This window comes from Papio anubis, chromosome 8 (genome assembly GCF_008728515.1).
Source record: "Papio anubis isolate 15944 chromosome 8, Panubis1.0, whole genome shotgun sequence".
NCBI classification, from domain to species: domain Eukaryota; kingdom Metazoa; phylum Chordata; class Mammalia; order Primates; family Cercopithecidae; genus Papio; species Papio anubis.
Genome location: NC_044983.1, coordinates 29,023,032 through 29,050,413, shown reverse-complemented (window position 1 = coordinate 29,050,413; position 27,382 = coordinate 29,023,032). Strand labels below are relative to the sequence as shown.

The 27,382-nt window shown below is 41.3% G+C and overlaps 1 protein-coding gene across 1 annotated transcript; it reads left to right on the top strand.

Annotated features, from left to right (window-relative positions):
* The first annotated feature begins 84 nt into the window (after nt 1–84).
* Nucleotides 85–27,382, top strand: PPP2CB (protein phosphatase 2 catalytic subunit beta). The gene is made up of 7 exons (XM_003902614.4): nt 85–626; nt 13,236–13,445; nt 15,239–15,412; nt 18,947–19,036; nt 19,150–19,311; nt 21,701–21,819; nt 26,689–27,382. The coding sequence occupies exons 1-7, from the start codon at nt 525–527 to the stop codon at nt 26,759–26,761; spliced, it is 930 nt and encodes a 309-aa protein (XP_003902663.1). The 5' UTR covers nt 85–524; the 3' UTR covers nt 26,762–27,382.

The window sequence follows — 27,382 nt, the reverse complement described above, 5'->3', positions numbered from 1 at the left end:
CCAAGCCACGCGAGGGCGCCGTTCTGCCCCTAGCGCGCCGTGTCCCGGCGGCGCCGCCGCCTGCTCGCCTTTTCCCGGCGGAAATGCCCGAGCGATGACGGAAACCCGGAGGGAGGGGAGAGAAAGAGCGAGAGAAGGGGAAAGATACCCGGGAGAGGCCGGCAGGCGTGAGGCGGGCCTGAAGCGGTAGCTGGCGGCCTTCGTCCGGCGAGAGCTAGTCCGAGGGCCCGCGCCGCCCTCCCGGCACCTCCCCGCGTCCTTCACCGACTCCTGCGGCGCGCGGCCGGGCAGGGAAGGGCGGGCGGGGGTCTCCTACAGGCCTCGCGCTCGGAGCCGCCTGCTGGGCTTGGGCGGGGCACGGGGACTGCGGCCGCCCTCCCCGGCTCGGTCCTCCCCCTGTGGGATCTGGCGACGGCGGCTGAGGGAGAGGGGAGCGGCGCCCGGGCCGGGGCCGGGGGCGGGTGGGGAGGGGGGAGGGCAGCGGCCGGGCCGGGGCTCGGGATCCGCATCGGGATCGGGCCGCCATGGACGACAAGGCGTTCACCAAGGAGCTGGACCAGTGGGTCGAGCAGCTGAACGAGTGTAAGCAGCTGAACGAGAACCAAGTGCGGACGCTGTGCGAGAAGGTGAGGGCGCCGCGGGGGCGAGTGCGGGAGCGCGGAACTGGGACGGGCCGCAGCTTTCCTGCCCGCCCCGGCCCGTCCGCCCGCTGGCCCCTGGCCCGGCGCGGCCCACCGGGGGCCCGCGGGGCTGTGGGTCCGGCTCCGGCGTCCACCCGGGCGGCCGGCCCAGCCGTTCCGGCCCCGGGGCGTTGGGCTGCCCTCGCCCGGCCCCTCTGCCTCCGCGTGGTACACGCCCCACGCCCCCGGCCCAGATCCTGGTCGTGGGAGGCACAAGGGCGGGCGGGCGGGGAACCATAGCCCCCGGAGCCAAGCCGGAGGTTGGTCGGGGTCGCCTGCGCTCCACTGGAGTTCCTGCCACTCTGGCATTTCCCGAGTGGAATAACGAAAGCGACATCCGAAAAGGACCATTTTCAGACCAGTTTCTGAAAATGCACCTAAAATTAACCAGAATGTCGTGCCTATTAATGAACTTGTTAATAAATGTAGAATTTTTGTTAGGTGAACGGGGAACCTCAGAAATCACTAACTCAAGCCGGGCGCGGTGGCTCACGCCTGTGGTCACAGCTACTCGGGAGGCCGAAGCGGGAGGATTGCTTGAGCCCAGGAGTTAAAGACCAGCCTGGAGCGCAGAAGTTAGAGACCAGTGAGGCCCCGTCTCCACAAAAATTTTTTTTAAAAATTAGCAGGGCGTGAGGGCGGGTGCCTGTAATCTCAACTATTCGGGAGGCTGAGGTGGGAGGATCGCTTGAGCCCAGGAGGTGGAGGCTGGCTGCAGTGAGCCGAGATCGCGTCACTGCACTCCAGCCTGGGCGACAGAGCGAGACCTTGTCTCAAAAAAAAAAAAAAAAAAATCACTGACTCTTGAATGTGTCAAGCGTTTGTTTGTGGAGAGGTAGGCGTGATGGCCAACTGTGATTTTTAAAATAGAGGTTGACTTTGGTGGAAACAGATGGTGACTGGTCTTTGCGTTGAGTGGCTCTTGGAAGTAAAGCGTTGATTGAGAAACGAGAGCTGGTCTTAAGTTTGGGAACAGTGTTTGCTGGAAATAAATGGGATGTGTGTTTTCATGCACGATAACACTTTGCAGAAAGTTATTTTTGTTTTTAATATATATAAAGTTTTTTTCTTTTCCAAAGAATAGTAAAACATGCAGGTGATCAATTTCGTTCTTGTACATCGTGTGTGATCTTCACTTTCTGAATTCTGTATCCATTGTTTTCTTAACTCCTGGAATTATTTCGATCTCTCCATCTTTAAAGTCTAGAGTTTTCCAAATTCATCCTTTACAAGGTGGACTAAATAATTTTCATGTATTTTTATGTTAAAAATTCTCACTTGAAGTCCATGAAGAAGTAACGATGTTATTTTAAGATGTAATGTATACAATTTTCTTAACCATAATGTTTGGAAGTCATGACGTCGCAGAAGTAGGTGAAGAAAAGATTTTGTTAGTCTAATTTTAGGGCACTCTTAAAATCATGAAATTTACTTAGGAAAGGAGCACTAATAGATGGTGTTAAGTTAAAATAGTATTTTTAACAGGTGTAATGTTGGCTGGGGCCTTTGTGTATTAAGTAACTGTTAACACAGGAGGAGTTATTTTTGTATATAGAAGTGCCAAGCAGGTGGTATTTTTCTCTTTCTGAAACAAACTGCTTACTTGTGACTTCAGTCGACGTTCATTTTTATTGTGATAACCTGTAATTTCAAAATGTATGCTTTAAACATCTCTCTCAAGCTCTAATGCCAAGTGAAATGTACAGGTTTGAAATGAGCTGAGTCAGTTAACCTGACTATGAGCATCAGAATACAGACTTGAAGTTATGGGCAAAGTGTTAGTTGAATCAGTTTTTTCCATTGACTCTTTTTTTTGTTTCATTTTTGTTTTGAGACAGAGTCTCACTCTGTAGCCCAGACTGGAGTGCAGTAGTGCCATCTCTGCTCACTGCAACCTCCACCTCCTGGGTTCAAGGGATCCTCCTGCCTCAGCTTCCCGAGTAACTGGGATTACAGGTACACGCTGCCATGCACTGCTAATTTTTGTATTTTTAGTAGAGATGGGGTTTTGCTTTGTTGGCCAGGCTGGTCTAGAACTCCTGACCTCAAGTGATCCCTCAGCCTCCCAAAGTGCTGGGATTACAGGCACGAGCCTCGTGCACAGTCCCCATTGACTTTCTAATAATTTTAAGGTGAACTCCTAGAGAAGAATATTGTACCACTGCTGTACTTTGAAATAATCACACCGGAGTGTCAACGATCACTTGAGGAAGCTTTCTGTGTTTGTCGAGAGAGATTATTTTTACTTGGCTCCTAAATAAATCAAACTAACAGTTCCTAGGACTTCACAGGTATATTTAAGATTATCTCTTGTATCTTACTAGCTTTTTTTTTTTTTCTTTTTAAGATGCAGTCTTGGTGTATCAGTCAGGCTGGAGTGCAATGGGGCAGTCACTGCTCACTGCAGCCTCGACCTCTGGGGCCCAAGGGACCCTCCCACTTCAGCCGCTCAAGTAGCTGAGACCACAGGCATGTGTCACCACACCGGGATAATTTTTTTTTGTATGGGGTCTCACCATGTTGCCCAAACTGGCCTTGAACTCCCAGGCTCAAGCGATCCTCCCGCCTTGGCCTCCCAAAGTACAGGGATTGCAGGAGTGAGCCATCACTCCCAGCCCTTTTTTTTTTCTTTGAATATTTGTACTCACCCACAAAACATGAATTTGTTAGTGAAATTCATTCATCTTTGTTCTCTTCCCCCATTGATGGAGTTGCCAGTGGGATGGAGAAGTGTGATAATACTCATATCTACTCTTTTGAGCCGTGCTTAGTTTTGCAGCCCTCTTCTGGCAGCTATGACCTAGTTTTGTGGTTTGTGTGTGCATGTGTATATATACATATATATGTTTTCTGACCTTAGTTTCTAGTTCCGTTTTATATCCCTACCCCTGTCCTCCTTGTTGATACATAACAAGTGTAGCGTTCATCCTGTCTGAGTTCCAGTCCTGCTTCACAGCTTGCTAGCTGTCAGTCTTTCTGCGCCTCTGATTCCTTATGACAGAGATGATATGTCCCAATCCTCCTGGGTTGGTTGTGAGTGCTGAGATACTATCCATTGGCCGGGCACAGTGGCTCACGCCTGTAATCCCAGCATTTTGGGAGGCCGATGAAGGTAGATCAACTTGAGGCCAGGAGTTCGAGACCAGCCTGGCCAACATGGCAAAATCCTGCTTCTACTAAAACAAACAAACAAACAAAAATTAGCTGGGCGTAGTGTTGCACTCCCAGCTACTCGGGAGGTTGAGACACAAGAATCCCTAGGAGACAGAGGTTACAGTGAGCAGTGATCTTACCACTGCACTCCAGTCTGGGTGACAGAGTGCAGTTTTCTCAAAAAAAAAAAAAAAAATACTGTCTATGTAAAGTCCTAATGAGAAGTAAGCACTCAGTGAATGTTAAATAAAGGAAGGCTGAAAGTTTTAATCTTAAATGTCACCCCATTTTCTTTTGTAAGAAATGAAAAATAAATAGATTGTGCCGATATGGCTTTTCTGTGGTAAATGTACTTCAAAGGAGATTTTTTTTATATAGTGGCTATAGAACCCTGAAAAGGAGTGGTCCCTGTTATGTGAACCACACAGTACTGGGATTAATAGCAGTTGTGTGAAGTATCTTTACTCCTGACTTGGTCTGCTTAATACTTGCGCTTCCTTTCCAGGGCAAGAGTAGCAGGCATGTAGAAAGAATATATGAGAAAAATAAAAGTCAAACCTAATTATATAAATTATCTGTATTTAATTCTTTGTGATTCAATTTATGGGTTTTTTTAAAATACCATGTTTTTTTTATTCTATTGGAAATACTATTCTATAGAAAGTTACATCGTATGGTGGTGGTTTTTCCTTAAATTTCTATTCTAATTCAGATTGCCTAAAAACTGAAGGAGTCGACTGGGCACGGTGGCTCACCCCTGTAATCCTAGCACTTTGGGAGGCTGAGGTGGGTGGATTGCCTGAGCTCAGGAGTTTGAGAACAGCCTGGGCAACATGGTAAAACCCTGTCTCTACTAAAATACAAAAAAATTAGCCAGGCGTGGCAGCGTGTGCCTGTAGTCCCAGCTACTTGGGAGGCTGAGGCAGGAGAATCACTTGAACCCAGGAGGTGGAAGTTGCAGTGAGCTGAGATCGCCACTGTACTCCAGCCTGGGCGACAGAGCAAGACTCCATCTCCAAAAAAAAAAAAGACTGGAGTCCACTGAAATCAAGACCAGAGTAGTACTAGTAAAGGCCTATTTTGAGGTAGTAGCAAAAATAAAATCTATCCTAGTGCCAGTGGGTGAATGACTACAAAAAATAAGAGTATGAATGGTATGATGTGTCTGGCTTCCAAGGTTAATTTCTGCCTAGTGAAAAATTGTTTGCATAAAATAGTAAGGCCTGTCTTCTGAGAAGACTAGCTCTTAACACTAACTTAAATTAGCAATCCAGCTTTTGAAGCTAATTGTGAATTTGACTCCTCTTGTGTGTGCAGAGAAATTGCTTCTGTGATTCATTCCTGCATCAGCAGTATGCAGTTATTTTAGAAGATTGTGTGCCTAGAGAGCCAGGCTGGCACTGCTCAGGACACTCTGTGACTAGAATTATATTTAACTCTTGTCTCAGAAAGAGTAAAAATTTTAAGCTCTTTGATCTGATAAATTTTATAACTGAAGAACCTTGGTGATGATTCTTTAGGTGGGAGGGGGAAGGGGGGAATTCAGCCAGTTTGTGTGCTGGCAGATCTTTATTCTGATGATTATAAAGTACCTATTGAGAAAAATGTTGAGGCTTGTGTAGAAGTATAAATATGTAGATTTTATATTGAACTGATGGCAACGTTTCTGAGTCCTGGCGTTAGCCTCGAAATAAGCAGAAATATCTTTAGGATATGACTTCATTCCTAATGTGAAATAGTATGCTTGTTCCTGAATGCCCAAAACCATCTTAATGAAGATTAGATCCTGGTAAAAATGAATGATTTTTGTGAATTGAGAAAAATTTTTTAGATTACTTTCTGTGACTGATTACAGCTTAAAAAATAAAAATAGTGGTCTTGACAGGCAAAATGCCTAACTGGTACTTCCATTTTTAATTTCCCTTGAGCAAAAATTAGTGCCAGCTTTGGTGGTCCATTGATAAAATCTAAAATGCAGTGATAAAATAGCTCCTTTCTTACTATAACGAAGAGTGGCATGATTACAGTGAAATAGAGGGTCAAGACCCAATTCTAGTGACTGAACAAATCATTGTTTTCCTTGCTAAGCCAGCCTCTTAGTGGACAGGTAAAGAAATTAAACCAAACTAGACTAGCATGAACTATTGCTAATGGCAGGAAAGTGGACTTTGTTACATTTCTCTGCTTAATATATGACGTGTCAAATTGTATATCTAAGTAGATAAAGTGAAGATATTTACAATGTAAAATTTCTTTTCATTGCCTACCTTTAATTGCTGTGTGTGCCTTTTATTCTTATTTGAAGATCTTGTAGAAATTTTTTCTTCACGGTCTTTTTTCTTCAGTACAAATGTTATAAAAGACTTGGTGAATGAAGCCCTTCCTTGGTAAAAGGAAACAAAAATGCCAGAAATTGAAGATGGAATTAATGCTTCATTTATTTTCCTAGATTGTCTTCTGAATGTAGTTTTTTCTAGAAGAATGATATTAAAATTACAGACATAATCTGTTTGAGAAATCTGAGTCTGTGTTACAGAGATTTTTTATTGTTTTGAACTGATTTCCTTCAAGTAAATGTAATGAAATGTAAACCTAATCCAGATTGTTTAAAGAAACTTGTATGAAGACATCTTTTCTTCCTTAATGACCAAATATGATCTAATAGTTCCTGTATGTTACTTTTCAACTCTAAATTTCATTAATAATCATATTAACGGCTGGGCACGGTGGTTCACGCCTGTAATCCCAGCACTTTGGGAGGCCGAGGCGGGCGGATCACGAGGTCAGGAGATCCAGACAATCCTGGCTAACACGGTGAAACCCTGTCTCCACTAAAAATACAAAAAAAATAAAATTAGCCGGGCATGGTACGGTGGCGGGCGCCTGTAGTCCCAGCTACTCAGGAGGCTGAGGTAGGAGGATGGCGTGAACCCGGGAGGCTGAGCTTGCAGTGAGCCGAGATCACGCCACTGCATCCCAGCCTGGGCGACAGAGGGAGACTCCGTCTCAAAAAAAAAAAAAATCATATTAACCCTGGGAAGGAGTTCTGTGTATTACAGATTCCATTTCCTTTCTGGAGAATGGGAGAGCTCAAGCGCCCAAGCTTAGAACTGGTTTGCTGTTGTGTCCTTTGTAATTTAGAAATATTTATCATCATTCCTTGTAAATTGTTTTTTGACCGAGATACTTTTGCGATCAAATTAATTAAAACAATCCTGAGGTGCAACCTAAGATTCCTGACTTGCATTATAATAGCATCATGTTACAACAAAAATGTGCGAAACTCCATTGGAGGTCTATTAAGTGAATATTTTATGCAAAGACAATCGTTTTTATTTTGAGACGGGGATACAGTGGTGAATTTAAGTGTTCTCACCTATTCAATCTTAGAAAAAAGCTTATTTGAATTAACTTTTTAGCATAATTGGATTTTTTTTGACGTGTAAGATACAGTGTGTAGGCTGTAGTTTAATTCTGCTCACAATCCCTTTTTGTTTGTTTGTTTTTGTTTTTGTTTTTTGAGACGCAGTCTTTCTCTCTCTGTTGCCCAGGCTGGAGAGCAGTCTCGGCTCACTGCAAGCTCCGCCTCCCAGGTTCACGCCATTCTCCTGCCCCAGCCTCCTGAGTAGCTGGGACTATAGGTGCCCGCCACCACGCCCGACTAATTTTTTGTATTTTCAGTAGAGACAGGGTTTCACTGTGTGAGCCAGGATGGTCTCGATCTCCTGACCTCGTGACCCGCCCGCCTCGGCTTCCCAAAGTGCTGGGATTGCAGGCATGAGCCACCACGCCCAGCTCAAAATCCCATTTTATAGAGAGGGAAATAATTAAGTTTCATCTTCCTTTAAAAGAGTTCCACATGATATTTATGTTCTGGATGATGAGGACTCAGAATTGGTTCAGTGTATTCTCGGCTTGATTAGCAAAAGAGGCGCTTGTTCCTTTAGGCAGTAAAGAAAGGAGAAGACTGGTTGACAGAATACTGCCACTGTATTATTTATCCCATACATTCAACAGATTTTAGTTGAACCTCTATGTACCAGACTGTTCAACGTGCTAGAGATTCAGCTGTGAAGAGGGAACACGATTAATGAACACCAGACAGTGATTCTTGCTGGCAAGAAAAAGCAGATGGGGACAGTGATGGGCTTGAATTCAAAAGACTCTTTTTTTTTAGTAGGGTGGTCGTAGAAAACCTTCCAAACTATTTATAATGTGGTTTACTTTTGTAATAAAAAAGGATTTTGCAAGAGTTAGAAGGCACAGTCCCTAACACTGTTCTCACCTCTGACACCATCTTCAAAAGTTTAATCATGATATACCTTCAGAACAGCAGACAAATAAAAAATAAAGTTTAGTGAACTATAAATTACAGGGAACACTCCCCAGAACTGCCTCACTTCTGGCACCAATTACAAGTTCAGTGGGTTCTGCAAACCACTCTTAGGTTCAGTGATTCACAGGAATGACTCACAGAACTCACTTAAAGCTGTTATACTCATGATTACGGTTTATTACAGGGAATGAATACAATTTAAAGTAAGCCAAGGGGAAAGATTCATAAGGGCAGAGTACAAGAGGAGCTGACATCTGTAGTCTCCAGTCCTTCAGAGACCAAACTGATAATGGCATCACCCAAAGCCCGCATCATAAGTCACATTATTAACAGTCCGCAGGTCAGAGCCCCCCCGGCAGAGAGATACTCTTTACCAAGCAGGAAATTCCAGGGACAAAGGCCAGACCTCTCCTTGGATGAGGTTAATTCTTCACTACACAGACTTTTATTCCATAGCAAATTCTAAGGGACGAGAACCTCAATAAAAATAAATGGCAATACCAAAATACATGAAGAAAACAAGGCTAGATTTATCAGGATTGTGTGTAATGTGAGGAATTTTTCCAGTTGAGTTGGCATATTCTTTTTTTGTTTTAATTTTATATTTTGTCAGCTGGGCGCGGTGGCTCATGCCTGTAATCTCAGCACTTTAGGAGGCTGAGGCGGGTGGATCATGGGGTCAGAGGTTTGAGACCAGTCTGGCCAACATGGTGAAACCCCATCTCTACTAAAAATACAGAAATTAGCCGGGCATGGTGGCATGCGCCTGTAATCCCAGCTACTCAGGAGACTAAGGCAGGAGAATCACTTGAACCCAGGAGGCGGAGGTTGCAGTGAGCCGAGATGGAGATCACACCACTGCACTCCAACCTGGGTGACAGAGCAAGACTCCGTCTCAAAAAAAAAGAAAAAGAAATTGTATTTTGTCTTTTATTGGTTGTATAAATTCTTTGAAATTAAAAGTTAGCCATTTAAAAATGTTTATTATTTTCTACTTTGTATGTGATATGTGTGTGTAATTTTTACTGTGCAAGTTTTAGCATTTTTATATAGTCTGATTGTCCATCTTTTCCTTAAACTTTAAGTGTACATAAGAATCACTTGGGAAAGAAATAAGAAATTCAGGTTCCTTGACTTCATTCCAGAGACTGGTTGACTATGTCTTGGGCAGGTCCAGGAAGCTGCTTTTTTTTTTTTTAAAGGCAGAATCTTCCTGTCGCCTAGGCTGGAGTACAGTAACGTGGTCATAGCTCACTGCAGCCTTGTACTCCTGGACTCAAGCTATCTTCACACCTCAGTCTCCTGAGTAGCTGAAACTATAGGAATACACCACCACACCTGGCTTTTTTTTTTTTTTTTTTTTCTTTCATTTTTTTGTAGAGACAGGGTCTCCTCATGTTGTCCAAGGTGATCTTGAACTCCTGGGCTCAAGTGATCCTCCTGCCTTTGCCTCCCAAAGTGCTGGGATTACAGGTGTGAGCCACTGCCCCCGGCCTCCTTTGTTCTTTCAGTGTCATGAAATACCTGTATTTGTCAAGAAGATTAAGACCGTGTCTTTAAAAAGAAAAAAAGCTAGTCTAGTAAGATACAAGAGATAATCTTAAATATACCTATAAAGTCCTAGGAACGGTTTGATTTATTTAGGAGCTGAAGTAAAAGGAATCTTTCCTGACAAATACAGAAGGAGATTTTTGCTAGCATCACTTCTTCTGGTATATCTTCATCCTCTCATCAAAACCATTTTCCTCATTTATGCAATAAGTTTGCATTTTCACTTCTTTATGTCACTAAGTTTCTGCATGTTGCTAAGTTCCTGGCTGCGTATTTGGAGTCTCTCCAACAGCAGCATTGTCAGCATTCCCACAGTCGGTTCTTCTGTGTACTTTTGATTTGAATTTCATTTCCAGGGTTATGTCTTTTGTGTTTGGCTTCTTTCTTTTAGCATAATATTTCCAAGATACCTCCATATTGTAGCATGTATCTGGACTTTGTTCCTTTTTATTGCTGAATAAAATTCCATTGTGTGGATATAACACTGTAGTGGTTTTTATAATTACTACCATCTGGAATTTGTTTTGAAGTTTAAGAAGCCAGGTTTTTTCCATTTGAAAAAGTAATATAGAATTTGTTTTTTTAAATTTCGAGCATTGCCCAGTCACGATGGCTCAGACCTGTAATCTCAGCACTTTGGGAGGCTGAGGTGGGAGGACTGATTGAGCCAGGAGTTTGAGGCTGCAGTGAGCCATGTTCACACCACTGCACTCCAGCCTGGGCAACAGAGTGAGACCCTGTCTCAAAAAAATTCTTTTGCAAGGTGCAAGCACCTCAGAAAGGTAGGAAGAAAAGCAAATGCACTCTACCCACCATCCCTATCCACTGCCCTCCTACCTCCCAGACAACCATTATGTTTCTGTTTATAATCTCCTTGGCCATGTTCTTCATATGCAAAAAACATGTGGAGTGCAGAATGTTTGTGGTGTATTGGGAGCTGTCTTGTGGAAAAAACTTGGCTTCTGGTAAAATTATTGTTTAATTTGTGATCTCAGGAAAAGAAACTGAAGGGTATAAAGGCCTTAAGATGACACAATTAGTTTAAAACTGTGAAGAGAACCCATGTTTTCTGGAAGACTTCAGTGCATATAATCTCATTCTAATTTGTTACAGGCAAGGAGAAGAAAGTATGGGCTGTATTGTCCATAACTTTTGGGAATCCTACCAGGCTATAAGCAGAAGAGGCATTTGTAGAAGAATACATGGTAGCCTAGAATCAAAAGAAGAGCTGGATAACCAAGCATGAGCATTTTGCAGAAATTAAGGGAGGTTAGAGGTACAGTCAGAATCATACCTTAGAAATGTTTTAGAACACTGGAGAGAACACTTCTGTTGGAATAGAACTTCCCATTGTCTCTGCTGTTTAGAGTTGCTTCAAATTAAGAGTTTAGGCTGGGTGCATCTATTTGGCATAAGTAATCTGGGGCTAGAATAACTTCATGTTTCCTACAGTGTGTATACAAACTATTGTGTGTGTTGAAAATCGCTACAGGTTGAGTATCCCTCAACTCAGTGTTAAAGTCTGTTGACAAAAATGCAGAGTAGCAGGAACATAAAATGAAATTCAAAATCCATGTTTTTAAATACTCTTCAGATTATCAGAGAATTGTCTGTCCCTAAAATTGTGCTCTCTCCCACCAGTCTGAGCTGTCATCTGCTTACTGGACTCTACTCTAAACTTCATCCTGTTTGACTTTTGTGTGTGTGTGTGTGTGTGTGTGTGTGTGTGTGTGACAGTTTCGCTCTGTCACCCAGGCTGGAGTACAGTGGCGCAATCTCGGCTCACTGCAAGCTCCGCCTCCCGGGTTCATGCCATTCTCCTGCCTCAGCCTCCCAAGTAGCTGGGACTACAGGCGCCCACCACCATGCCTGGCTAATTTTTTGTAATTTTAGTAGAGATGGGGTTTCACTGTGTTAGCCATGATGGTCTCGATCTCCTGACCTCATGATCCACCCACCTCGGCATCCCAAAGTGCTGGGATTACAGGCGTGAGCCACTGCACCCAGCCCTGTTTGACTTTTATTGTGCTGTGTTGTTGCCTTCTTTTTCTTTTGTCTCACTCTCACCCAGGGTTAACTGCAAAGTGGTGCGACCATGGCTCACTGCAGCCTTGAACTCCCCAACTCAAGCTGTCTTCCCACCCCACCCCACCCTCCTAAGTAGCTGGGACTATAGGCACACACCACCACGCCTAGCTATTTTTTAAAGGTTTTATAGAGACCAGAGGTCTCACTATGTTGCCCAGCCTGGTCTCAAACTCCTGGATTCATGCTATCCTCCCCCCTCGGCCTCCCAAAGTGCTGGGATTACAGGCATGAGCCACCACGCCCGGCTCCCCTGTGTTTTAGCTCTGCTAGCCATCCGGTTGTTTCTTCCTCTCGGTTTGCGTTCTGTATTAGTCCCAGTGCTCATCTCTTACCTTTCTTGGTTTTCTATTTCTAATTTTGTTGTGGACCTGGAAACTCGGTAAATAGCTTGTTGGAATTTTGTAGATAACAGTAGGCCCAGAATAAGGCGTGAGAGACTCTTTTGGTGGGTTAGTGGGGAGGTACATCATTTTTATGATGTCTGTTTTGTTACTTCAGAGGCTTTTAAATGTTTCTTCCTGATTCTGGGGTCTTTTGCTACTAGGCAGAGAGGCCAGATAGACGAGCCATTAGTGCACTTTGATTTAGTCAGAACATTTCATTTGCCAGTGGTTAAGCATAAATTCTGTACTTCAGGACCACCTAATGGTATGTTCTAACTTAATTCTATAAATATAGAATAATTGGAATAAAGAAATCAAAGGTTGGCCTATGAATTGGTGTAAGAATGTTTGTTTACTCAAGAATTTGCATAATTTTGACTTTTTTCTTTTGTTGACCTTTTTAAACTTGTGAATAATAAGATTATTCTTTTTAAAACACAGACCTTCTGCCTTGGAGATTTGCCTGTTCTGAACATTTCATTTAAATGGAATTGTACATTATGTGATCATTTGTGACTGACTTCTTGCACTTACCATAATGTCTTCAAAGTTGTAGCATGTATCAGTACTTCATTTCTTCATGGTTGAATAACTATTCCATTATATGAATGTATTATGTCCATTCATCATTGGTTGATCAGTATCTGGTAGTTTCTACCTTTTGGCTGTTATTAATAATGCTGCCATGAGCATGTATAACTGGATTTCATTTCTCTTGAGTATATACCTAGGAGTGGAACTGCTGGATTATATGGTAATTTTAGTTTTAACTTTGGAGAAACTGCCGTACAGTTTTCCATAGCAGCGGCACCATTTTGCATTTCCACCAGCGGTGTATGAGGGTTCCAGTTTATCCCCATGTTTGCAACACTTACTAACTGTCTTTTTTATTATAGCCTTTCTTGTGAAGTGTTATCTCATGGTTTGGTTTTCACATATGTTTTGATAAGGCACATTTCAAGTGTTTTTTCCCCCAAATTTTCTTTTAATAGATAAGAAATGATACTTTTAACTTTGTAATTGTTGATTTCACTTTTCTAACAGGCAAAGGAAATTTTAACAAAAGAATCAAATGTGCAAGAGGTTCGTTGCCCTGTTACTGTCTGTGGAGATGTGCATGGTCAATTTCATGATCTTATGGAACTCTTTAGAATTGGTGGAAAATCACCAGATACAAACTACTTATTCATGGGTGACTATGTAGACAGAGGATATTATTCAGTGGAGACTGTGACTCTTCTTGTAGCATTAAAGGTATGATTACTGAAATTCAATTTTTTTTTCAAGACTTAAACCAGGCAAAAAGCTCAGAATGACAGTATTGCATATCATCTGTTTTATGGTCTTTCAGTTTATAGCCCCTTAAAATAATAATTGGTTTTACATATTTTTAAAGGAGAGATGAAAAGGATAACTTCTGTATATTCCTTGTAAATGTATCATTCTCTTGAATAGCTGAAGTCTTGGAATCATATTTGACTTTATCACTTATCCGTCATATTGACTCAATAAACAAGTCTTTTTAAATCCTTGCTTTGAAAAGTCTGTTCCTGTCTCTTTCTATTTTTACCACACCGTTTATCACTTCACAATTCGATTGTTGCAATAGCTTGGTAACTAATATTTCTGCCTCCAAGATCTGATCCCCCCCAAATCCACCTGGCATATGCTGGCCGATAAAATCTCTTTTATTTAACAATTTTTTATTATTACTTCCTGTTGATTGCCTGTTGCCTATAGAAACAAACTCAAACTCCTTGCCTGGCCTTTTATAGTCTAGTCTGAATTTTTGCCTGCCGGCAGTTGGTAGCATGAACTCTGGCTCAAATCAAAGTTTCTTCTTCATCAGTGCTCTGGACTCTGTGTATTTCCATATTCGATTTCCCCCACGAGGTTACTCTGTCCCTGATTTCTTACCTTTCTGCCAAGACTCAGCTCAGGTCTCACTTCTTTCATGTAACCTTCAACCATTTTAGCCTTATTCCTTCTACTCTAAATTACTATGAGGAAACTTATTCTCCCAGCCCTTATTTATGCTGCAAAAGTGGCTTACTGCCTTGTATTACTTACTTTACATATCTCCTTACTGAGGTTAGTCCCTCAGCAGCAGAAGCCATATATTACACAGTCATGGGTCACTTAACTACAGGCATACATTCCGAGAAATGTGCCATTAGGTGATTTTGTCATCTTTGGAACTTACACAAACCTAGGTGGTATAGCCTACTGCACACGAAGGCTATGTGGTATAGTCTCTTGCTCCAGCCAACATCATACATGTGATCTGTTGTTAACAAAAACGTTGCCCAGCACATGACTTTACTTGTGTAGACCTGGCATCTGGCTTTCTAGCACCAAACTTACATTAGACACATAACGGATGCTTAGTAAAATCTGTATGAACTGAAGTATATTCTTGCAGCTTTTTGCGTAATTTGCAGAATCCAATGCTTTTTCATATTTCTTATCAGACACATTGCTAACTAAATAGTCGCTTATGTTTTTGTTTTGTAATAGAAAGGAAACTATTAATACATTTGAATTATTGCCCAGTTTTGTCAAGGGCCTGTTTTTGTGTTATTATTGGCAAATCCTATCTTCCTGTGGGAAATAAAAATGGAAAAGGGAAGAAGTTAATCTGTAGAGTAGTTGGTCTCAGCTTCAAACCTGTGATTTGCACTACTCACAGTAAGAAGTCATAGTGTTCTAGAAAGATTTAGGAAAGTAATAATAATTTGATGATGAAAAAGATAATAGAAACAAAGTATCAGATACAAGTCTATTATAGTAATATAAGTATTAGTCAAAGGTTCTGATGAGGGTGGTCAAAACATGATGAAAAAGGATGATTATAATAAACATGTCAAATGTTAACCAGTAATACCTGGTTATGAATAAGCAAGATTTTTTATTTCGAAAATGAAATTAACATTTAATATACTGGTGGCCAAAAGCGCCGTGTTTAACAATGGGTCGGAGACTAATGTACTTCACATGACACTAGTAAAAATGGGATTTTACTATGGGTTTTACTCCATTTCTTCCAGGTGCGTTATCCAGAACGCATTACAATATTGAGAGGAAATCATGAAAGCCGACAAATTACCCAAGTATATGGCTTTTATGATGAATGTCTGCGAAAGTATGGGAATGCCAACGTTTGGAAATATTTTACAGATCTCTTTGATTATCTTCCACTTACAGCTTTAGTAGATGGACAGGTATGTATGTGTGTGCTCACATCTTGGGAGGAGGGGAGGTAAATGAAGGCAAAGATTGACTGTTGGTAAGCTAGGGTCTAGATTCATATGACCTGTGTTTCTGCATCTCCTTGGCCTTTTCCTCCTTCCCTTATACTTAAAATTTCAAAGCAGGGAAGTGGATAAGTTTCACGTACATTTGGACCAGCAAATTTTCCTGTTCTCAGATATGTATGTAAATCTTTTGACCAAAGAATATGCTGTGCTTTTTAAGATATCGATAAACATTATAAATAAATGCTTAAGACACTGATGTGTAGTACTAGTAAAGCAAGATGTTATTTAAAACTATCTCTGCGTATACACACAGTTTTTGCTGGTTACCATGAATAACTTTGCATTTCTATTTTCATGGTAATTGCAAATGTTATATTGTGTATTACACCTTCTTCCCTGAGAAGTGAATGCTTGGCTGGGCACAGTGGCTAGCACTTTGGGATGCCAAGGCAAGAGGATCGCTTGAGTTCAGGGGTTCAAGACCAGCCTGGGCAATGTAGTGAGACCCTGTCTCTACAAAAAAAATTTAAAAATTAGCTAGGCATAGTGGCGCATGCTTGTGGTTCTAGCTACTCAAGAAGCTAGAGGTGAGAGGATCTCTTGAGCCCAGGAAGTTAAGGCTGCAGTGAGCCGTGATCACAGCACTGTGCTCCAGCCTGGGCAGCAGCAAAACTCCATCTCAAAGAACAAAAAAAGAAAATAGAAGCAAATGCTATTTCTGCAGTGCAGACAGATCATGAAACATTCAAAAGTATAAGAAGAAATTATGCAAATTTCCTATTTCAATTTCTAGAGATAATCACTGAAAGCATGAACTGATTTAAATTTAAATATAAAACAAAGGCTGGGCAAGGTGGCTCATACCTATAATCCCAGCACTTTGGGAAGCCGAGGTGGGTAGATCACCTGAGGTTGGGAGTTCAAGACCAGCCTGGCCAAATGGTGAAACCCATCTCTACTAAAAATACAAAAATTAGCCAGGGATGGTAGTGCATGCCTGTAGTCCTAGCTACTTGAGAGGCTGAGGCAGGAGAATCACTTGAACCTGAGAAAGACAGAGGTGGCAGTGAACCGAGATCGTATCACAGCACTCCAGCTTGGGTGACAAAGTGAGACTCCATCTCAAAAAATAAATATAAATATAAAACATATAATAAAACTCCATAATTCTTAAATTATAAAAGCCCAGAGTTGTCAAGAATGTGATGAATTCTCTCTTAGACTGCTTGTGGGAATATAATTTGGTTATAACTTTCTCTGTGTAATCCTGACAGTCTTTTTTTCTCAGCTGTGATTTTGGACACTGCCATGATTAATTTGAAAGGACAGTACTTTGCCTGGACTTGTTAAAAGAAAATGTGAATTTAAAAGATGTTAAATTTTAATTAAAGTTGTTTTTAATTGTTTTGAAGCACACAGTCCTCAATAATAAAATTGCTGGACAGAATGATTTTTAAAAGGCAGTCTATCAGTTTTAATGAAGTATCTGGTTTTTTAAATGGGTGCGTTAGTAGAGCTTTTATATATTTTTTCCTTCCTCCTTCCTTCCTCTCTTTCTGAAAAGTTACTAGAAAAGAAATAATAGTGGACAATACTGATCTAGAAGAAAAGAGGGAAGGCACATAAAACACTAGGAATGAAATAAGGCATAATTATAACTGTGCAGGAGCTTGTGTATCACAAGAATAGGTGCAGCTTTAGTGCACTAAATTTAAAAAGTTGAATGAAGCTTACTATATTAAAATACCAGTTATTAAAATTGGCTTGCAGAAGTTCGTCCAATATAAGTAAACTACCAATAGCAACCAGGTATAAATAGTTTTATAGGCTAATTCTACCACACCTTTAAGGAACATATAATTTCTGTGTTCTAGAACTTGGGAAAAGATGGAGAGTTCAAAACTGACACCATATGCCTAGTATAACCTCAATGCCAAACCAGACGTGGCATGCACAGAAAAATAAAATCAGACCAAAATCATTTGGAAAAAAAATTCCTATATTTGTGATTCAAAACTCAGTTATTTTATAAAATAATAATATTAAGTAGATGAAGAAATACTGGTTGTACTATCAGCTAAACATTAGAAACCTTCTCATCAGGCCAGGTGAGGTAGCTCACACCTGTAATCCCAGCACTTTGGGACGCCAGGGCGGATGGATCACCTGAGGTCGGGAGTTCAAGACCAGCCTGACCAACATGGAGAAATTCCGTCTCTACTAAAAATACAAAGCAGGCATGGTGGCACATGCCTGTAAACCCAGCTACTCGGGAGGGTCAGGCAGGAGAATCACTTGAACCCGGAAGGTGGAGGTTGCGGTGAGCCGAGATCATGCCATTGCACTGGGCAACAAGAGCAAAACTCCGTCTCAAAAAAAAAAATCAAAATCAGAAAGAAAATGCTTGTTAAAACTTATATTATTCTTTCTGATTCAGAATACCTAGAGCATGGATTTGAAACTAGGTAGTTTACAAAAAACAAAACAGAAACATTTGTATTACTCCATTTTATTTTAGAAGTCCTGGCCAATGCACTAAGCAATAAAAAGAATTAAAAGGTGTAAACATTGAGAAGAAAAACCAAAAATATTTTTGCAGATGACTTGATCATGTACTTAGAAAATATGAAAGAACTGAAAATTTATTGTAGCCAGTAACAGGAATTTGCTGTAAGAGGAACAAAAAATTGTGTATATCAGCAATAACCAACAGAAGCTGTAGGCCTGGCGCGGTGGCTCAAGCCTGTAATCCCAGCACTTTGGGAGGCCGAGACGGGCGGATCACAAGGTCAGGAGATCGAGACCATCCTGGCTAACCCGTGAAACCCCGTCTCTACTAAAATACAAAACTGGGTTGGCGAGGTGGCGGCGCCTGTAGTCCCAGCTACCGGGAGGCTGAGGCAGGAGAATGGCGGACCCGGGAGGGCGGAGCTTGCAGTGAGCTGAGATCCGGCCACTGCACTCCAGCCTGGGCTGGAGCGGTGACTCCGCCTCAAAAAAAAAAAAAAAAAAAAAAAAAGAAGCTGTAATGACAACTGGGTACAGTGGCATGCACCTGTAATCGCAGCTTCTCAGGAGGTTGAGACGGGAGGATTGCTTGGGCCCAGGAGTTCATGGCTGCATTGCATAGTGATCATGCCTGTGAATAGCCACCTCACTCCATCCTCAGCAACACAGCAAGACTCCATCTCTACAGAAAGAAAAGAAAAAAAAAAAAGAAATTTAATGGTAGGTCCCAAGGATGGAGATACCATTGGCCAGAGAAAAGGAAGGGAGGAACGGTGGGAGGGAGGGGAAAAAAAAAAAAAAATTTAATGGTGGGTCCCCAAGGTTGGGGATACCATTGACCAGAGAAGGGGTAAAAAAGAAAAAAAGATGAACAAAATGTGTTTAAATGTTGGCATTATTTGGACTGACACTTTTAACCATTATTTACTCTTTGTTAACTGTTAGCAGTTAGTAAAACAAATACATTCTCTTTTGTTAATTCATAAACAGATATTCTGCCTCCATGGTGGCCTCTCTCCATCCATAGACACACTGGATCATATAAGAGCCCTGGATCGCTTACAGGAAGTTCCACATGAGGTAACCTTAGTTTAAAAAAGAAGAAGAAAGGAAAAGAAAATATAACCACATTTTGAGGACGATAAAGTATGACTGATAATAATTTGTAACATGTACTTATTTTTCTTGGTCAGGGCCCAATGTGTGATCTGTTATGGTCAGATCCAGATGATCGTGGTGGATGGGGTATTTCACCACGTGGTGCTGGCTACACATTTGGACAAGACATTTCTGAAACCTTTAACCACGCCAATGGTCTCACACTGGTTTCTCGTGCCCACCAGCTTGTAATGGAGGTATGTACTTTCCTTACAGAATGATCTTTATTTCAGATTAGCATATACTTCTGTAATAAGGCATTTTGACTTAACTAAGAAACACTCCTCACCATTTATTACCTAGGTGAAAAGAGGAAAAACTTGCTGGTTTTAGCAAGTAGGGAAAGCACTAATGGACCGGAGCAGAATTATAACTCATTTTTGAAATTGAGACTTAGAAAAAAGTCACAAAAATAGTACCCCAGAATTCCCTGTATGAGTCATTCAAATTCCTGACTGTAAATGTTTTACTATATTTGCTTTATCATTTTGTGTCTCCCTTCCTCTTCACCCTCCACACTTTCTTCTGAACCATTTGAATATCTATTGCAGACAAATACTCCTTTACTACCAACTTTCTATGTGTATTTTGTAAAATTAAGGACATGCTATCACATAACCACCGTATAGTTACCACAGTTGGGAAATTTGTGTTCATATAGTACTATTATTTAATATGAACACTTTATTCAAATTTTACTAATTGTCTCACTAATGTCTTTTATAGCAAAATTTAATTTTGTGCATACTGTATGTGCATAATCTAATCCAAAGATTAGGTTGTGTTCATTCTACTTTGATGTGGAAATCCTCCGATTTTCTTTGTTTTCCACATTCTTGACATTTTGGAAGAGTAGGAGCATTTTATCTTACAGAAATATCCCTCAGTTGGGGTTTGATGTTTTCCTTGCAGTTAGGGATTCACTGTATGCATTTTTGGCAGTCATGCCGTAGAAAGATGGTGTGTCCTCCTCCGTGCATTTTATCAAGTGGTCCTAAAATCTGCTTGTCTCAATGCTGGTGGTGGCAACTTTAATCACTTAGTTAAGATGATGTTTGCCAGATTTCTCCACTATAATGTTAACTGTTTTACAACTACTAAGGGAATATAAACAACATAATCCCTCCAGACCAGTAGGGAGTGGCTTCAAGACGTTAGAGAAAACTTCACCAGCCCAGTAGAGACAAGGGAGCATGATTAAAAAAAACACAAATTTATATAGAAAAAATAAATTTAATTATATCAGTGATTATAAGAAACAGACTAAAATTTTAGCCTGAGACTCTTAGATTGGATAAATAATCAAAATGTAGCTGTTATTTGGGATGTACCTAAAACATAAATGACTGGCTAGACAAAGTGGCTCATGCCTGTAATCCCAGCACTTTGGGAGGCTGAGGTGGAAGGATCTCTTGAGTCCTGGAGTTTCAGACCACCTTGGGCAACATAGTGAGACCTCATCTCTATAAAAAAAAAAAAAAAGTCAAAAAATTAGCTGGGCATAGTGGCATATGTCTATTGTCCCAGCTACTCGGGAGGCTGAGGTGAGAGGATCACTTGAAGCCAGGAGGTTGAGGCTGCAGTGAGCTGTGATCATACCACTGCACTCCAGCCTGGGCAAAAGAGTGAGACCTTCTCTCAAAAAAAAGAGGGGGGGAAAAAAAAAAGACACTACAAACTAGAGGTAAGAGTTGGGAAATGGTATATTGGTATATCAGGTAATCAAAATATCAAAAATATAGCTAATAGGCTGGTGCGGTGGCTCGTGCCTGTATTCCCAGCACTTTGGGAGGCTGAGGCAGGCGGATTGCTGGAGCTCAGGAGTTCAAGACCAGCCTGGGCAACATAGTGAGATCCCGTCTCTACTAAAATACAAAAAAATAGACTGGTGTGGTGGCGTGCACCTGTTGTCCCAGCTACTCAGGGGGCTGAGGCAGGAGAATTGCTTGAACCCAGGAGGCGGAGGTTGCAGTGAGCCTAGATCATGTTACTGCACTCCAGCCTGAGCAACACGTGTGTGTGTGTGTGTGTATGTGTATACATATACACATACATGTATATATATACACACACGTAACACTAATTAGCATGTATATATATACACACTATATCTAATACTAATTATAGCCAATAATATGAATGAGATAGGCTCAAATAAAAGGTGTTGTTAGAAATAAAGAGGTTATTGATGTCCCAGTTCTCTAGGAAGAAAGTATTCTAAATTTGTATTTACATAGTAATAGCTTCAAAATATATAAAGAATAATTGGCATAATTCATGAGGGAAAATTGAGAGATTTATTAGGATTGTGGGAGAAATTCAGTACACATCCTTGCCAAGATTTCAAGCATAGTTAAGGCAAAACAACAATTAGCGAGCTGCATTTAACAGAATCCTAGGCCCACGAATTGCACAGGGTTCTGTACAGGTACACAAACTATCAAAGATGGCAACCTTATAAAGTAATATAGACGACTACATTTCCACAGAGAGTGCCTATAGTTTTTGAGTTTACTTTTTTTTAAATGTATCTGTGTCAAAATCATAATATTATAATGAAATACTGAATTTGTTTTTATCCTGCAGGGATACAATTGGTGTCATGATCGGAATGTGGTTACTATTTTCAGTGCACCCAATTACTGTTACCGTTGTGGGAACCAGGCTGCTATCATGGAATTAGATGACACTTTAAAATATTCCTTGTGAGTAACTGTAAATTTTAATTGTATATACTTACTTTCAGAAGGAAAATTTTAAATGTTAAAAATAGAAGTAGAAGATTTGTGTTTCTGAAATGGTGGGATGAGGAGTATAGCAAAGCGCCTACCCAGCAAAAACTACCATTAGCTGGAGAACATTACTTTTAAAAAATAATTTTTCAAAGCTTTTGGAAATTCTCCTAAGGGCATACAGCAGATGGAGAAACAGTTAATTCAAGAAAACCTACTAAATCTCAATAATAGCCGTTGTCTGTGGCATTTGAGCTATGACTTGCTCCCTCCAACTCCTTCCAGATCCCTGTCACAGAAATGACTACAGGCGCTGTAGTCTGGGTTGGTACAGTCAGGAGGCCAAGGGATTCCCCCTCTTTACCAGCTCCCAGGGTTGGGACTGTGGTTTCACTCGCAGAGGTCAGATACCAGCATATCTCACCTCTCCTAGTCTGGAGTTATAGAAGCTCTACTCTTGGTGGATGCAGTCAAGCAGGCTGAGGCCCCCTTCCCTGTCCCAGCTCCTGGGGCAGAAGCTCTGCTCCAAGCGTGCATAGCAGATGAGAATGCTGGGTTTCCCAATGCTCTTACCCCAGCACCTGCTTGTAAACCAGGTGGTATCACTGAGCCCGCACTGGCACAGAAGTTCTGCAGGAGGAAAGGCAGGTCACAGAAATTCCTCAGTTCTTCCTCAGTGGACTTACCTTACTTAGGTGATGGAGAATTCCAAATCTGAGTTCTTTGTGGAAAACAGTGGATGTCATGATGGAGACCAATTAAGAGGGCTGTAATAGCTCCCATGATACTAGGAGCAACATACAAAAGAGCAGAGCAATAGGTTGTTCAACAAATAGCACCAGGGAAAAAGCCAAGAAGAGCCCTTCTGGGATCACAGTCAGCCCTGGGGGACAAGGCTGTGCACATGCACCAGCCATACCCACTCAGGAGCAGTCAGAGTAGGATGTGGGGTATTCAGATAATATTTTCAGGCCACACATAGATTGTACTGAGTTGAGTAGTGTCCCCACCCCCCCCCCCCCGCAAATAATTCATGTCCACCCAGAACCTCAAAATGTGATATTATTTGGAAATAGGATCTTTGCAGATATAATTATTACAGATGAAATTGTATTGGATTAGGGTGGGCCTAAATCCAATTCAAACGGGATTTTAGTAAGAGGAAAAGAAACACACACACGGGAGAATGCTGTGTGAAGCCAGAGATTTGAGTGATTCATCTACCAGCCAAGGATTGCCAGAGCCATCAGAAGCTAGGGAGAGGCTAGGAAGGATTTCTTCTAGAGTCTTCAGAGAGAGTGTGGTCCTGCCAGCACCTTGGTTTCAGACGTGTAGCCTCCAGAACCTCCAGAAGTCTGAGAGGATAAATCCCTGTTGTATAAGCTGTACAGTTTGGTAATTTGTTACGGCAGCCCCAGGAAACGGATAAGTGGATTGATCAACAAATGGTGTAACCGTCACTGGTATATGAGGCTTAAACACAACCTCTAATCATTGACTGAACATTCAGTTACTCTGACCCAGGAGCACCTCCTAGGAAGTCAGGCTTTAAAATAAAATCACACTCATCCCTGACAGTCTGGCAGAATATGTGCATGCCCTCTCTGGACTGAGTGGAGAATGAAGATCCAACTATTAGTCCCTGACTGAATGGGAAGTTAAAATGTAAACTCCTTCAGCTTTGATAGCAATCTGCAAGTCACATAACATTTCCGGTGGTCATTAGGGTGGGCTTTAAGATCTTAACTGGCCAAGGGGGCTTAAGTCCAATCTTTGATCAGTAAGTGGCTTATGCCTACCCAGAGACAGCCTCTCAGTAGCCAGGCTGTGAAAGATTAAAAGAAGTAAAAACAGCCAGGCATGGTGACTCATGCCTGTATCCAGCACTTTGGGAGGCCGAGGTGGGCAGATCACCTGAGGTTGGGAGTTTGGGACCAGCCTGACCAACATGGAGAAACCCAGTCTCTACTAAAAATTAGCTGGGTGTGGTGGCGCATGCCTGTAATCCCAGCTACTTGGGAGGCTGAGGCAGGAGAATCGCCTGAACCTGGGAGGCGGCAGTTGGAGGTTGTGGTGAGCTGAGATCACGCCACTGCACTCCAGCCTGGGCAACAAGAGCAAAACTCCATCTCAAAAAAAAAAAAAGTAAAAACATCTGAGCAGAGCCACAGGGGCTGCACACTATGGGGGAAGTAGACTTTACAGTTAGTTCAGCTAAGTCACTAAACAAAAATAATAAACCACCAAAAACACAAGATCAGTCCCCAGGGACATGAATTCCAGAGTTACTGCAATATATTATCTATAATGTCCAATTTTTCAACCACAGATTATAAGACATGGAAAGAACAAGAGAGTGTGACCTCTACACAAGAAAAAGCTAAGCAACAGAAACTGTTTCTCTTGGATAGAACAAGTAGGCAGGAGATGAAGGCAGTAGAAGACTTGAGCAACACTGTAAACTGACTGTATACCTCATGTCTATAAAACAACACCCAACAACAGCAGAATACATTCTTCTCAAGTAAACATGAAACATAGTCATATGCTAGACTATAAAACATGCCTCAGGCAATTTAAGAAGATTGGATTCTTACAAAGTATATTCTCTAAACACAAGGAAATGAAATTAGACATCATTAACATGGCTCGATGTTGTGGCTCACGCCAGTAATCCCAACACTTTGGGAGGCCAAAGTGGGAGAATCACTTGAGGCCAGCCTGGGCAACATAGGGAGACCCCGTCTCTACAAAAAAATTTAAAAATTAGCCAGGTATGGTGCCAAGCACCTGTAGTCTCAGCTGTGTGGGAGGCTGAGGTGGAGGATCACTTGAGCCCAGTTGATCAAGGCTGCAGTGAGCTGTGATCACGGCACTGCACTACAGCCTGGGCAACAGAGCAAGACCCCTGTCTCAGAAAGAAAAAAAAAAGGTGGTTTAAAATCAGTAACCTGTGTTTATACTTGAGGACCTAGAAAAAGCAGAGTAAACTAAACCTGATGTAAACTTATGAAACGAGGTTTAGAGTGGAAATAAACAGTAGAAAATCATTAGAGAAAAAATCAACAAAACCCAAAGTTGATTCTTTGAAAGGCCTTAACTAGACTGGCAAGAAAAAAAGGAGTAAAGACTCAATTACCAAATCACTAGAGACCTTACTTAAATAAAAAGGATTATAAAGGAATATAATAAATAACTATATGCCAGCAAATTCAGTTACTTCGATAAAATGGAGATTCCTAGAAAGAAACTACTGAAACTGACTCAAAGAATATGAAATCTGAATGACCTTTCAAATGTGAAAATATTGAGCCAGCATGGTGACTCACACCTGTAAATCTCAGCTGTGGGAGGCCAAGCTGAGAGGATTGCTTGAGACGAGGAGTTTGAGAACAGCCTGGACAACATAGCAGGACCTTGTCCCTATTTAATTTAAAAGAATATAAATAAATGAGTGAAAAAATTAAAGCTCCCCACAAATAAAAGGCCAGGCCCAATTGGCTTCAGTGATGAAGTCCACCAAATGTTTAAAAAAGGAATTGGCCAGATGCGGTGGCTCTAACCAGTAATCCCAGCACTTTGGGACGCCAAGGCAGGCAGATTGAGCCCAGGATTCAAGATATCAGCCTGGGTAAAACCCTGTATCTATAAAGAATACAAAAATTAATTTGGTGTGGTGGCTCAGCCTATAGTCTCAGCTACTCAGGAAGCTGAGGTGGGAGGATCACCTGAGCCTAGGGAGGCTAAGGCTGCAGTGAGCCATGGTCACACCACTGTACTCCAGCCTGGGCAACAGAGTGAGACCCTGTCTCAAAAATAAAAAGGAGTTAATGCCAATCCTTCACAAACACTTCCAAAAAACAGAAGAGGAGGACTACTCCATTCATTCTGTCATACCTGCATTATTATCCTTGATACCAAAAGTAGACAAAGGCAAAAAAACACAGACCAGCATTGTTACGAATACAGATATAAAATTTTTCAACATATATACCAGCAACCTGGATCTAGCAATATATAAAAAGATTATACATCATGAGCAAGTGGGATTTATCCCAGCAATGCTAGGTTGGTTCAAAACGTGAAAATCAATATAATAAACCATATTAATATTAAGGGCTTAAAAACCTGATCATCTCAATAGAGGCACAAAAATAATTGGAAAAACCCACCAGCGTTTCATACCAGAAACACTCAAGAAAATAGTGATGTTAGGCCGGGTGCAGAGGCTCATGCCTGTAATCCCAGCACTTTGGGAGGCCGAGGCAGGTGGATCATGAGATCAGAAGATCGAGACCATCCTGGCTTACACGGTGAAACCCCGTCTCTACTAAAATAAATACAAAAACAAAATTAGCCGGGCATGGTAGCAGACACCTATAGTCCCGGCTATTTGGGAGGCTGAGGCAGGAGAATGGCGTGAACCAGGGAGGCGGAGCTTGCAGTGAACTGAGATCGCGCCACAGCACTCCAACCTGGGCGACAGAGTAAGACTCCTCAAAAAAAAAAATATTATTATTAAATAATATTAAACAATTGTTTAAACTTAATACTTAATCTTTAATTGGTTAAACTTTTAAATAATAATAATATTTAGAAGTTGTTATGCCAGGCACCAGACCAGACATTCTGTCTTCTCAAAATTTTCACCATAGCCCTATGAAGCAGTTAGTTGGAATGGGAGCATCTGCAGTGATTTGCCCATGGTCATTCCAGCCATAAGTGATGTGGTCATGGTGGGAAAGCAGGACTGCTCTTTCTACTACAGTGTCTTGTTCTTTATTCATTTGTTTGCTTTGCAAAGTCAAATCCTTTATTTGCTTCCTTTTTTGCCATTTACAGCCTTCAGTTTGACCCAGCGCCTCGTCGTGGTGAGCCTCATGTTACACGGCGCACCCCAGACTACTTCCTATAAATTTCTCCTGGGAAACCTGCCTTTGTATGTGGAAGTATACCTGGCTTTTTAAAATATATGTATTTGAAAACAAAAAGCAACAGTAATCTATGTGTTTCTGTAACAAATTGGGATCTGTCTTGGCATTAAACCACATCATGGACCAAATGTGCCATACTAATGATGAGCATTTAGCACAATTTGAGACTGAAATTTAGTACACTATGTTCTAGATAGGTCAGTCTTAACAGTTTGCCTGCTGTATTTATAGTAACCATTTTCCTCTGGACTGTTCAAGCAAAAAAGGTAACTAACTGCTTCATCTCCTTTTGCGCTTACTTGGAAATTTTAGTTATAGTGTTTAACTGGCATGGATTAATAGAGTTGGAGTTTTATTTTTAAGAAAAATTCACAAGCTAACATCCACTAATCCATTACCCTTTATTTTATTGAAATGTATAATTAACTTAACTGAAGAAAAGGTTCTTGGGAGTATGTTGTCATAACATTTAAAGAGATTTCCTTTCATTTAAACTAAATTACTGTTTTATGTTGATCTGCATATTTCTGTATATTTGTCCTGGCAGTGCTTGCATCCTATTTGGTGTACTCAGCAAATAAACTTTTCATTTTAAACAAAAA

Bases quoted from the DNA above. Each gene is read 5' to 3' on its own strand.
- PPP2CB (XM_003902614.4), top strand. From the start codon at position 525: ATGGACGACAAGGCGTTCACCAAGGAGCTGGACCAGTGGGTCGAGCAG. The intron at 15,413-18,946 runs GTATGTATGTGT...ATTCATAAACAG, and splicing joins CAGCTTTAGTAGATGGACAG to ATATTCTGCCTCCATGGTGG. The intron at 19,037-19,149 runs GTAACCTTAGTT...TTTCTTGGTCAG, and splicing joins TACAGGAAGTTCCACATGAG to GGCCCAATGTGTGATCTGTT.